General features: G+C 33.9%; 1 protein-coding gene across 5 annotated transcripts in view; it reads left to right on the forward strand.

The window, feature by feature from the left end:
- how (protein held out wings) overlaps positions 1 to 11,809 on the forward strand; it is an 85,914-nt gene extending 74,105 nt beyond the window's left edge. For 2 of the 5 annotated variants that reach the window (XM_034972848.2, XM_034972849.2), the window contains exons 6-7: positions 1,201 to 1,518; positions 4,674 to 6,004. In XM_034972848.2, the coding sequence (XP_034828739.1) occupies positions 1,201 to 1,518; positions 4,674 to 4,750 (395 nt within the window). In that variant the 3' untranslated portion in view covers positions 4,751 to 6,004. Of the gene's footprint in view, positions 1 to 1,173; positions 1,519 to 2,605; positions 6,005 to 7,005 lie in introns of those variants that run through there. The other 3 variants (XM_034972847.2, XM_034972846.2, XM_034972850.2) reach the window with 3 other exon arrangements.
- The last annotated feature ends 1,891 nt before the right edge of the window (positions 11,810 to 13,700 follow it).

Consider the following 13,700-nt stretch of genomic DNA (forward strand, 5'->3'; position numbering starts at 1 on the left):
ATTGTCAACTTTTGTCCTAAGCCCGCAAGAATGAGTCATCACGCGAACGTCAAGATGACTAACTGACTGACTAACTTAATTGATTTGTGGCATGTTACGGTTGTTAACCATTAACATGGGTGATTTCATTGCAATCATTACGTTACAACTTTGGGTACTGTATTTCTGTAAGCTATTTAAGGACGCTTTTACAATCACAAAGACCATGGAAATAAAGTACTATGGCTAGCCGTAACGTATCATTTCGATGTAGAAACGGTAAAACCTTGTAACTTTAATGTAGGTTCCTATTCGAAATAGTTATATGGCCTATATGGGTACGGTTACCCGATAGCTGATTAGTGTGAAAATTAAACGCATGATTACAGAATTATTTTTTTCAATTAAAATAAAATAAAGGAGTGGTGAGGTTGACGTTGACGTTGAGGTGCGATTGTCTTGAGTGGCCCGGGAGAACTTTTTAAGCTAACAAAAGAAAATCCAAGTATTTGTTTTACACCTTTTAAAAAATACCCGTGAATTCTTTCTCTTGGATTTAAGTTTAAAAACCCCATAGCAAGTCCTTGCTTTTCCAGGATACAATGTATTCATTGACGGGGTTCCAGAGTGCAAGCTATCTCTGCACACGTTTTAGCAAGATCACTTTAGAGCGGTTAAGGCAGACAGGCTTTTATCAGTAGGTACTAGATGATGCCCTGATGCTTCGTCCACGTGACGATGCCTTATGCTTCGTCCGCGTGTTAGATTTTTTAAAATCTGTGAAAAGTTGTCTCCGAAATGCAAGCTATTTTTGTACGAAATTTCATCAGATTACGGTAAAATGAGTAGACCTTTGAAAATCCCTTGGGAACTTTTTGAGTTTCCAAAATAAATGTAGCCTATGTCCGACTCCGGGACGCTTGCTATCTCTGTACCTTTCATCAAAATCGTTAAAACGGATGTTCCGTGACAAGGTAACATACAACTTTCATAATATTAGTATGGAATGATGGATATGAATGGATAGATGTAGATGTAGTAATAACCGTACGAGACCACATTTGAAATTCGCGTCCGATTGACTCAATTCCTCATCAACATTTATTTAATTTAATTTAATTTATTACCCTTTAAATCCCGATTGTAAAACGTCACATGTTAATGATCGACAACTAATATAAAAATTATTGCTAGCCATTGATAATAAGGAGGGATCCACAGCTGATGAAGAATGGAGACGCGTCGCTGCAGAGACTCAGCGACTGCTGGGGCCAGGGGGCGGAGTGGGCAGTGTGGCTTTGCGCAACCCCGCGCCTCTAGGGGCTCCGCTGATACTGTCCCCGCGCATGTCTGCAGCCCCCGGGGCCCAGGCGGGACTACTGAACGGGACAGGGGCTGGCGCCGCGGCAGGCCTCCTGTCCCCCGGGGAGCCCTCGCATCAGCTGATCTACGCGTCGCCGTACGCAGACTACGCCAACTACGCGGCGCTGACGGGCAACCCGCTTCTCACTGAAGCGTACGCCGCCGCTGACCATACGGGTGGGTTGTTCGCCCGCTGATCTGATCTCTTAACAAAACAAACATTCGATAACATCTTTTGTTTTCTGTACTAGTACAAATTTACGCATTTAAAAACAAGTTTTATACACGCTCACACTTATCACACCCCGCGACGCGTATTCTACTTAGGTATCATCTTAAGTTTCGCCATTAAGTTTCGATATTTGAACTACAAAGTGAGATAGACTCAAAACTCCTAGTTTACAATCAGTCCAACCATACAAAATATAATAAAAAATTTACTATACTCTATCCGCGGAGGACTGCTATCTATAGGAGTAGTTACTAGCTGGGCAGGAATCTGGCATCGAATTTCATTTTCGAAACAATAAAAATTCGTACTAGGGGCATACATTAGTCAGCTAAAGTTACAAGTTATTATTTAGATTTGTGGACAAAGAAAAAAGCAGAAGTTGACGGACAATTTATTATTTTTCGTACAAAAACTTTTAGATGTTATCGAATGTTACTAAAATACTAACGCTAAAGGTATCGGGTTGAGTTCAAACGTCCAGTAGACTCCAATTAATGTAGTCATTATCTTTTTAGGTAGGTAATAGGTACCTACGCAAATATTAAGCTAAGATGAATTGAAGATTTTTCTCATTAAGTGTTATAAGTTTAAAGTACCTGTAGGTATTTAACAGCACGTTATATAGCTCAATCATTTAGAGAGCATGCCTATTTACCGTGTTCAAATTTTGTTGTTAAGCTTAGCTTGTCTTGCCCGTCTAACACCCGCTTTCAAACCCCATTAAGTTTAATAGTTTGACGATGTTAGTTAAAACGAGAATAGTTCGTTTAATAATAAAGAATAGGATAGTAAGGATCATAATAATTTTGAGACTAAGTTAGGAAACGCATACAAAATGTTGAGCTTAGTTTTGAAGATAAGGCTAATAAAATAAAGCAATACTGCATAAATAACACCCAAATAAATAATAACCTATAGTTTAACCTAAATCAAAGATTAACAAAATATCGGTAGATGTGGAAAACTAACAGACTAATTTTGTACACTTAGCTTCTTGAATTTTATTAAAGAAATGTTTTAATGGGGTTGCAGCGTCGAGATACCTACTTGCTGGCTTTTGACATTGGCCACAAATGCAGACCACCATAAGATACGGCAGGCTTCCAACTTCACCGTTTCGGCCATCGCATCATTTTTAGGACCCGGCATTTAGTATACGAAAACAACCTTGCCACAGCCTAACTCTTTAAACCTAATGACTTTACAAGTCACAAATTTAAAAAAAAATTAGAGACCAAATTTGGGCTCTTTCGGCTAACTAACTTTGATACAAAACTAAACAAAACTTTTTATATTTAAATTTTAATAGAACGATATTTTTGCAAAACTTAATAAAGACTTAATAAATAAAGTGGATTAATTACCTACTTAATCAAAAATAGACTTTGTCAAGGTTATTTTTATGCGTGCTGGGTCTTCCGTCCCTGACAGATTTTCACACGCCTCTTATAAAGTCGTAAGAGCTATTAACGTAGTTTAAGTATTAAAATAAGGACGATTTAGTTTAGTAACTCGAACATTATTGTACCTACGTTATGTTTTTAATTTTAAAAACCGACTTTGTTTACTCTCTTTAGCCGTTTTGTACAGTCATACAAAGTATATTTTGTTTCCGAACAAACAAAGATTATTATTTATTATCATAAATTATTTTTATTCAAATATTTATTGCAAATTTTATTTTACCGTTGTAATAGTGTTTTATAGTATGGCAGTTGGTGATTTATATAAATGATACTCGAGTTTTAACACTTTTGCAACTGCCAGTGAATTTCTCTAGTTACCGATATATTCCGTATACACTTAGGTTTGGATTATAATGTATTATTATGCGATTTAATAATTATTTATATTTTATTGCCTACACTCTATAGTGGCATTGAACAAAACACCATTCTCTATTGTGATAACCCGCGCTTGTAATACCACTAATCTATTATTAACAACATAAATGTGTGTCCATACATAACGTAATATTTTGGATCGTCATATAAAAATAACTACTTATATCTACACACATAACGCGCATGTATTGTGATCTGATCCTTTTTAGATTTTCCCGTATGTGATTAACATAAAGTTTTATTTTTATTAATACTTCTGAATGACAATTTAATTCAGACAAACAATCCAATGATTACAAGCAAAAGGGACCAAAAAATAGATTTTGTTACAACAAACAACACAATTAATGTTATATTTATTAACAACACTGACTACTACTTACTAAAAATATTACAAACATTTAAATCGTAGACACGAAAAACAACATTCTAGACAAATAATACAAATTTTCCGCAATATAACGATAGCGTAACATTATTTTAAAAATAACTGAAAGCAAGCGAACGAAAATGTTATATTTTTGTAATAACATTTAAGTCGTAATTTATTAAATTATTAGCCATATTATTATTATTATATTTATGAACATACCATAGGATTAAGTATTATTTTTATCTTTTAAAGATTTAGTTTAGAAAAAGAGTGAGCTTTATGAAAAGAATATTAAACAGCCGTTTAGTATAGATAACTATACTATATACACATTTATATTCACAAATTATTTTTATCCAAATCATTTATTTTTGAAAACAGACTTTCACTTGTACCTTGAACGGGTATAGGTAATTAGGTATACCTACCTGAGATATTAATGTGTTTTTGTTTTTCCAAAGCAATACATTTTTTATTGGTAAATTCTAGGCGTTAGGTATGCATAATAGTATAAATACTGCCAAAAGTACTCGTCCGTTAAGTATAAAATAATACGAACGCATGTTGGCAGTATTTTTTGCATTAAGTAGGTGTTTGCAAATCAAAGTTGAAGATGACCTATGATTAATCTAATGAGATAAATTTTTTTTCAGCATTTATTTTTATCGGCAACCCAGGTTGTTAGCTATATCGATTCAGAATGCAGATTGTTTAAAATCAAAACTGTTTTTTAAATTTTCTCTTCATTCCTTTACTAACATTATTTTAATTTGTTTAGCTATTTAATTTTTTTAATGGAGCCTGGGCATGCCATTGGACGCCTATTGGTTGAAAGTTTATTGTGTTCTATTCAGACACAGATGATAATGTCCTATGCCGTTAGGTCTCGTGCGGAGGGCGGGTCGGCTGGCGCAAGTGAGGGAGCACCCTTACCAGCGCACTGCCTTACCAGCGCCTTAATTCCCGCGAAAACGCTCTCACGCCGCCATTTTGTTCACAAGGTGAGATGCGCGCGTGCACGCATGCCTTACCATGAATACGCTTGCATACACATGTCGGTTTTATCGAAACCTACAAGTGACTTATCTATCTTTGAATCTCAATCAAATAGTAACTCGATACGTCACTTGATCGTTTCAAAGCTTTGTATTTTCCTAGTGTGACACGCTGAAGTAGCTAGCAATCATATTCGTCGGTAAGAATGCGTGAGTGCCTTCGCTTCGTCGTCTCTCTGTGTCCTTTTTCTATTTTTATTGTGTACTTATTAGTTAAGTTTCCGAATAGTTTGTACGAGGAACGATATTATGCCCATCACTACTTCATACCGGATCTGAAGTGACACTGCATAATTGTAACTGTGATTTTTATACTTATTTCTTTTTTTTTTAGATTTTTAAACCTGTTACATGTTGTGATGCGAGGCGTTATAACAGTGTTGTTTTTGAGATATTTTATAGTGTTTCGAAGTTAAACATCAGCGTTACCAAATTTGATAATTTTACTCTATTAATGCTGCTGTTGTAATTTGATATCACAACATGTGCCTTTCTGAGAGTCACGTATGCATTATTTATGCAAATAGCGTTCTTTCTAGTATTGTTTAGAAATATATTCGAGGGAAGAAGGATTGTAATTCCAGTGATAGTTAAGTGTTCTTAGTTCAAGTTTTAAATAAGGATTTAACCCAGCTGTCGTGTTCAACTTAGCCAAAATCTTACACCGGTGCTAGATTCGGGTTGTGAAATCCTTCTTTCCCAAGTTTCGCCCAGTATTAGTCAAAGGAAAGAGCATTTTCTGAATTTGTGCCATCGCTCCAGTATTAATCAAAATGCCCCATCCTTTGACTTATGTGACTTTTATATTCATCACAAGTTTTCTTAGTCAATATAAGATTTTTATATGAAGTTCTAAGCTAGTTGATTCTATATTTGCCTTAGGTATTATTTTATTTACTTTCTTATTTGAAAGTCTTTTAACATAAGATTTTTGCACTTGTGTCCTTGTGGATTTTTGAAAGGCATTCGAATGCCTATTACGTAATCTCACGCTTTATTTGCAATGAATTTTGGATACGATTGCTATCCATATATTATTATCGAAACAGAGATTTATAAGAGATGATGTTTGTGTAAAGTATTTTTCTCGATTTTTATTTGTAAATATAAAATGCATTTTCAGAAGATATACATGCAATAAACTGTCTGAAATTTTCAACGTGCGTTTTTTTATTTATAGCTTGGACAGGATCGCGATTGTTTCAATTAAAGTTTTAAACAATTTTGAAAACAATGAGTTAATAAAGTTGATGACGTGCAGTCGATTTGGTGAATTGTAGCCTCACACAACTAACATGCAACTCCACAAGGCCAAGTCCCCGTATATTGACATAATATTAATTACGAATCGCACTGTCATAACTGCTATCGTCACTGCAGATTTATTTGTAGCTATGTATTTATATTATATGAGTCACTAACATGCAAATATGTAACGACATTATGGATACGAATCACAAACTTATTAACAACTTTTAAATAAATGCTATCATATACAATTATTATTGAATTTGCAGCGATGTGTTAATTAAAATAACTTACATACTTGCATCGGGGTGTAATGGTTATACATAAGTGATAAATTTATTACTGCTTGTTTGTTGTGGGCAGCGTTTGATACGGGCGCATCGCGCGTGGCATTTCCATTATCAAACACTGCTCCTTGGGAACTATTGGGCATTTAATAATATACTGTAGATTGTCATTATCATACTAAATTATTTTAACATTTTCATTAACTAAGTAAACTAATTTAAATATACGTTATATAATTTATTAACAGGACCTCAGTCGAGTCTCAATGTCGCGGCACGAATGCCTGATAGCCTCCCCCGATATGATTTTATCGAACTCTTTATTTTTATATCCGTACACCATAGACATCGATCCGAGATCCAGTTTGATCGCTTTTTAGCTGCATGGTCGTGCCGGTCCCTTACATGGTATCATACGAGTCGATCTGTCGAATCCGCTGTCCTCTAATTTGACCTTCGTAAAGCTGGAAGCACAATAAATTGCTAACACCTTTTCCATATTTGGCGCGGCGCGGGCAGCGTAAAAGCGTTGAAGCGTTCGACCTCGCGATCGTGGCTACGTGTGGTCGGACTTACATGGACCGATACTAACATCTGTTTTCTCTCTTCTCGTTAACCCGGCTAGGTGCGTGCTAACGGCGCCGGGGCACTAACAGGAGACGCGGCCGGCCGCCCGCACCGGACCCTATGTCGCCGCGTAACATTCTCATCGGAACATCGACCACCATGTAGCTATACTGTTGGGCCTTTCACGTTAACATGTACTATGTATTTTAATAGTCTAACTATTAACATTTATATGCCTGTTATGTTTATAACAAGATGATCTTTATTAACATTTTATATTATTTTTTAGTGGCACACGCCATCGACTATATTTACTGTATTGTAACATTGTACTTCTGTTGTCGCTTGACCATGTTGTTGTTGAAGCACGAGTGTTAGTTAGGTTACCCTACCTACAGCGGCGCTAAATTTATTTAAAATATGTTTAGTGTTTAGTTATTTATTAGATCTAGATATTATATTTATATAATATAGTTTCTCGAAATATTTAAAAGTATCAGTTGAATCGATAAATAATCAAATTTGGCGCCGTTATTTCACACGTTCAGAGAAGTTGATAGATTTTCAAAAATCTAAATTCTCATTATATTGACTCAGTTCGGTAGACGTAAATGAATTTTATAAGTATAGTTAGCTGACTGCTATCTGAATGCATGATTATTAGTATTATATTATTTTGCACAGAATTTGGGTAAGTTTTTATATATTAAGCTTTACAGTTTTTATATGAATTGTAAAATGAGTTTAGTACAAATTACATAAATGATCGGATACGAGAGGCGAGAAGAAATATCACATCTTCAGATAAGTATAATCATCAGATGAGAGGGAGGATAGCGGTTACTAAAATATGTAAGTATGAATTCAAAATTATAGATATAGAACGATCTTTCATTGGACTATTATGATCAAAAATGGTACCTAGATTAATATAAATGATATTATTTTCATTTACTCATCAATTCCACTTATAACTTTTGGCAACACAAATTACAAACTTGGTGCCAAAGAGTATACTTACTATTATGTTTAACGCAGTAATTTTTGAGAGCTTATTACTGAACAAAAATTTCAAATGTCTTCCTTAGGGGGCGCTTTTATACTATCTACATTGCTAGAAATATTGACAATTCGTTCGGTATTTTTAAAACCCGACGTAAACACGTGTTAGGTATAAGATTAACCGTTTTGTATGTCTATGGGATACCGGGAATACGGTATTTTATTCGAATGTATGTTTAAACGAGATGGTCCATAGCTATTTTTAATGAAAATCGGTTCAGCCGATTGAAGATTATTAGCTCATTTTGTAAGTCATACAATTCATGTTTGTAATACTTGCACTTGTCAACTCGATCCCGACTACACTGCAATATGCTCACCTTGTCTTGATTCTGCAACCAGGATGAACTAAATCTGCAAACTACCTAACTTTTTGAAAATTTACAGCAGACGTATCGCATTGGGCACATGATATCGTCGCAAAGTTGGTTTAAATATACTACCAGGGTCTGTTGATGGGACAGGAAGGTGGTTAGGTACAAGATAATGGTGTGGGAGGATGACAGTTGACGTAAAAATCTAGGTATATATTGTAAAGTAGATAGTATAAAAATGACCACACACAATATATTGATGAGTAAGTGATATGAGTTTGTGTTTATTTTTAGCTGATATACAGATTTAAAAGTAGTTAATCATTATATTTTATACTTTTTAGTGCTTAATATTTATACACAACAAATCAAATATTGCGCATCCCAAGTGCCTTAATAATGTACAATGTTTTCACTTTTGTGGTTCTATAAAAACTGTTAATATTGATTATATTTAATTAATACTTAATAGTAAAGTTAGAAGAGATTAAATTATTGTTAACTTTGCTATGTTAATTTTTATACTATTTGAGGAATTCTCGATGAAGTAGCTTTTATATAGTTTATTGGCGGTAAAAAAATAGCGTTCTCTGCTATCTGACCAAAGACTTGACCATGGATCATATCGCTGACAAATAAGCTTAATTTTATTCTAAATAAGATACAAAAACAGCGTAAATTATGCCTAAAAATATAACTATAGGGTCAGAAATTACGAATTATCGAAATTATCGAAAGAGTCTATTTTCTTAACGCGAATAACTATAAATCATATTTTATAAGTTTAGTAGATTGAGTAGTTTTGAAAGTATATTATAATAACTATATAAGCCTTTGTTGCAATCTCGAGAGAGAATCTCTTGTAGCTTGTACCGAGTCTATCATAGAAGTATTTGCTTACAATTGTATCATTTAGATTTTTGAGAGTTATTTGGCTCTATATAATCAAATGTAGGTACTTTGCTATAAACTAAACTACCTGCTTGTCGAAAATTATTGGGTTAGCACAACCAGTTTCAAGATCATTTTGCATTGGATAATGGTCCATTAAAATGTTTTTATCAATTATAAGTTTTTTGTATAAAACAAATCGACTGTTATATATTATTGCGGAATTAGGTAGTATAGCAATCGCAACTGTGGCAATTATTTTCGTATATAATATGTAGTTAATTGTTATGTACATAGCTAACATAATAATATTGTTAAAAGCAATAATATTTCAGTAATATACTATTTTAACGCTAGTGCAATAGATGTTATTTAAAATTGATATTTTATAGAGGATTCTCAACTCACTATCTATAACTTACGTTTGAGTGAAAATAAAATATTTTTAGCAAGATCTGACGTTGAGATTAATGAAATGTTATAAGAAATGTTTAATCGTCCTATAATCTTTAAAACAAAAAAAATAACATAAAAATTTATTTAGAATTAAGCAAACTTTAAAAAAAATTACTCAACATGAATCAAATTGGGCATGCATTGCCCTAATACTTATTACATGGGGGAAAAATATATTGTTTATTTAAAAAAAATCTACAGTTTCCAGAACATTGGCAGAATTTAAATCATATTTTTTTATTTTATTTTTAAATTTTAGAATCCGTGAAGTTAACACACTCCGTCCATGATTACTTCATAATTTAAGTACTTAATATTTTGGTCTCTTTGTATGACCGTATATACACATCTGTGTTAACATTTTTTTAAATCTATTATCTTCTCTTGTAATACCTAATAATCACCCCAAGCCACCCCCTTTTCACACGACTGCCCAAAAAAGGAATTTCCAGGGTTATGTATGAGAGTTTCTTTATTCCACCATAACTAACTTCTAAATGCCTGAACAGAATCGGATGTACGGGTATGGGTATCGTGAGAATCCTTACAATATCATCTCGAGTGAACCTAGCTATAATTTTTTTGAAAAAAAAATTCAATATGGCGGCTGTATGGCGCGGCGCTATTTTCAAATGTTAATTTTTAGGATTTTTATTTCTTTTTTGAGAGGGCAGTCGTGTCATTAATTTTTTGATTACATTTTTTTATCGATCAAAATAATTTGCGAAAATTACGTAAATTATTTTTTACTTCTTCATCTTCATTAACGATTAATTATTATTATTAAAGAACTCAATTACTATGATTTTTCTTTGAAAACGCCTTTCTCTTTTTGAAAAATCTCAAAAATGTTTATCCAAGTAATTTTTTTCTCGATGATCTGATTTTTTTTCTTAAACATCCACCATACTATATGGTGCTAGAGTAATGAATTATAGCAATAACTACGAATATAAAATATTAAAACGTAGACATCAATAACAAAACACACACGATTAAAATGGCTATTAATTTTTTGAATATAAGAAAAACATAAAATCTAAAAAAAAAAATGTAATTTTAAGTCCGTTTTTTAATTTTTAGCTGTATATTGTACAAAACTGAATAATAAGAAAAAGCATTTACAAAATAACTTGAGGCCATAGCTTTGGATGAAAATCTAACCTGAAGGATAATAATTACGCAACGCTAATAATAAAAAGTTATGTAATATTATAAGGATCTGACATTGGAATCAAGTTATTATAATTTCAAGTGAACCAATTCAACATCCGTGAAAATCAAAGCTATTTTGATTAGATACCTACCAAGTGCGTTGCGCAATTACACCCTTAAATAACAATAGTTGATTGTGATTAAAAGCTAATAACGTACAAAGATTGTGAGGGTCTGTTATCTGTTAATAGTTATTTTACGTTGTTTCAAAACGAACACTTTGTGTTTCGTGGAACCATAAACAAATTGTGAGCTGCTAAATTTTAAGATGGCTGCGATTTCTTAATTTAATTAATTGAAATACTTAGTTTAAAAATTATTCTAAATATCCTTTTTAAAAATATCCAAGTTTTAGAACATATTTTATAGTTGTCTGCACCGTTGACCTATTATGAACTAGTAATAATAGATCAATGGTCTACACAAATTTAATTTACTTATACGTTTAAAAAAATAACTATTTATACGTTTCTTCTCAAGGTACGGAACCCTCGGTGGGCGAATCTGACTCGCACTGGGCCGGTTTTTAATATTTTTAAAGAAATTAGCCATCTTTGAGAAATGATCTAGGTTTAGCCACTAATGAATTATGCGGTTCATTTATTGTTTATGTTTGAAACATTTTTTGTGCCATCATCAGACGGACTTTCATGTTATTTTATTTGTACTTATACTTTAATAAAAATGGCAAATCACACAAGTGCCTTAAAATTAACTTTGTAAATATTTTATACATTATTTTAATATTTTTCAAAGTATTATATAAAGGAGAATAAATTCTTACAATTGTTTTCCAAAAACAAAATAGAGTATATCTACTTTTATAGTTTAGTTAAGTGAGATTGTGCATATTACTTATGTCTGTTTTGATGTGTGTTTAAGATTGATTTGGCATTAGTAAATATATTATTTAGAAAATGTAAATTTGGTCTTTTATTTCCTTTAAAATGATAAGACCTTCTCGCTAGACTTGTATAGCCGAATAACGTACCGGCAAAGGATTATAAGGAAGGGTTTTAAAGTTCCAACACTGCCCGCCCATAAAGTCCTACTTTTTTGGGCGGGCGGTGTTGGATTGAAATAGGGTTGAAGCTTTAAAAAAGTAATTTATATTTTTTAAATTAAAAGTTAGGTGGATCGTGTGCGAATATAAGACTACTACGCTACGGGATGTCTCCGTATCTAGGGGAAGGGCTACTATGGACAGGCCCGTGGGTACTTTTGTCCTGGAAAATCAAAAGTACCCACGGGCGGTTTTAAAAACCGAAATCCACGCGGGCGAAGCCGCGGGCATCAGCTAGTTTTCAAATAAAATCAAACTACGTTTGTATGGAGAACGCTGGCGACAAGTAAACGCGCTCGCGCTAGGAAAACTTCTACGAGAGCGGAAATGTAGCATGATGAGTGATAATGATGCTCGCGCCGCAAGTCGGCGTCACGTATTGCCTTCGCCTATTCACGACTATAGAAATTAGCTATGATATAAGAGCCATTACGCACTGTCGACTAGTCAGCCGGGTTCGATAAGAGAGAAATATCCTATGGAACTTTAAAGCCACCTAGTAGAATAAAAGAAGACTACAGCATCAACTAGTGTGAAGTCCCCAAACCTATAGTCAAGGTGAATGATGCTGTGCTGACAGTGAAATATCTTAGGATAAAGCGTTACCATTCATTTTTGACAGATGGCGCTATTTGTTAGCGTGGCGCTGGTGGCGCTAGGTACCGAACTGCAATCTGTAATTTTTCCAACCGCCATTTTCCATAGTTACTTAGGTAATATATTTCCAAAATTCAAATGTGTGTGTGACTTCAATATTAGCACGCGTTTCCAACCGAAAAGGCCTCGAAATGTGTGATTAGTTTTGTACCATTAAAATAATATATCAATTTGTACCATTAAAATATTGATTGATTGATTGAAAATAATATAATTATTAACTGAGATATAAAGACAACGTCGAATAATTTATTAAATATAGGTAACATTGTACACTTTTTGATTGTCGATTGTTGGATTTGTAAGATAATAATATTGTAATGGTGTAATTGAAAGCTACTTGTGCTAGTAGGTAACTATAGATAAAAGAACTAAATAAAAAGCACAAAGATTTAAAGTAAAGAAGAAGTACCTATGTGTGTCTGTATTTTCTACCTTCCTGGCATTTTCTGAGAGGTGTCTGACATAATACTGCAATTCGAACTTTTGAAAATGGCTAAAACCCGTTACTTACCTATCTACTTAGTCTCAGCTCAGGACACGAGGGAATTAGCAGACACAGCAGAGCTTGTACCTATATATATTTTTCATTCATAGAACCACTCTTCGTCCCTACGAAAATGGTCTCATATTCACGCTTTCCAATTTTATTTTACATTGCCATCTCAACCTGTCGCGGGTTATACCTACTTAGTCTACTTACTTATCTAAGCTAGTTTTTGAGACAACTACTAATGAGACGCTGGAGACGCCTCTTAAGAATAAAATGGACCGCACATCGTACAAACGTCTCCATTCTCAAGGAACTGAAAATAAATCAAAGACTTTCGTCACTAGTAGGTACAATTGCGAATCCTCAAGTTCTTTGGGCACATCACAAGGAAGAGTGGTACCATCGAAAACCTCGTGGTACAAGGTCGAGTGGAGGCACACGTCCACGTAGGCGTTCCTCAACTAGGTGGACGGACTTAATCAGATCCGCAACAAACGCGCCTGTCTCCGCGTGTGCACATAATGCCACCAACAGAAGTCGCTGGAGGGAGATCGCACGAGCAGCCGTGAAGAATTCATAGCCACGACCACTCTGTCAAGAGT

This window comes from Maniola hyperantus, chromosome 10 (genome assembly GCF_902806685.2).
Source record: "Maniola hyperantus chromosome 10, iAphHyp1.2, whole genome shotgun sequence".
Taxonomy (NCBI): domain Eukaryota; kingdom Metazoa; phylum Arthropoda; class Insecta; order Lepidoptera; family Nymphalidae; genus Maniola; species Maniola hyperantus.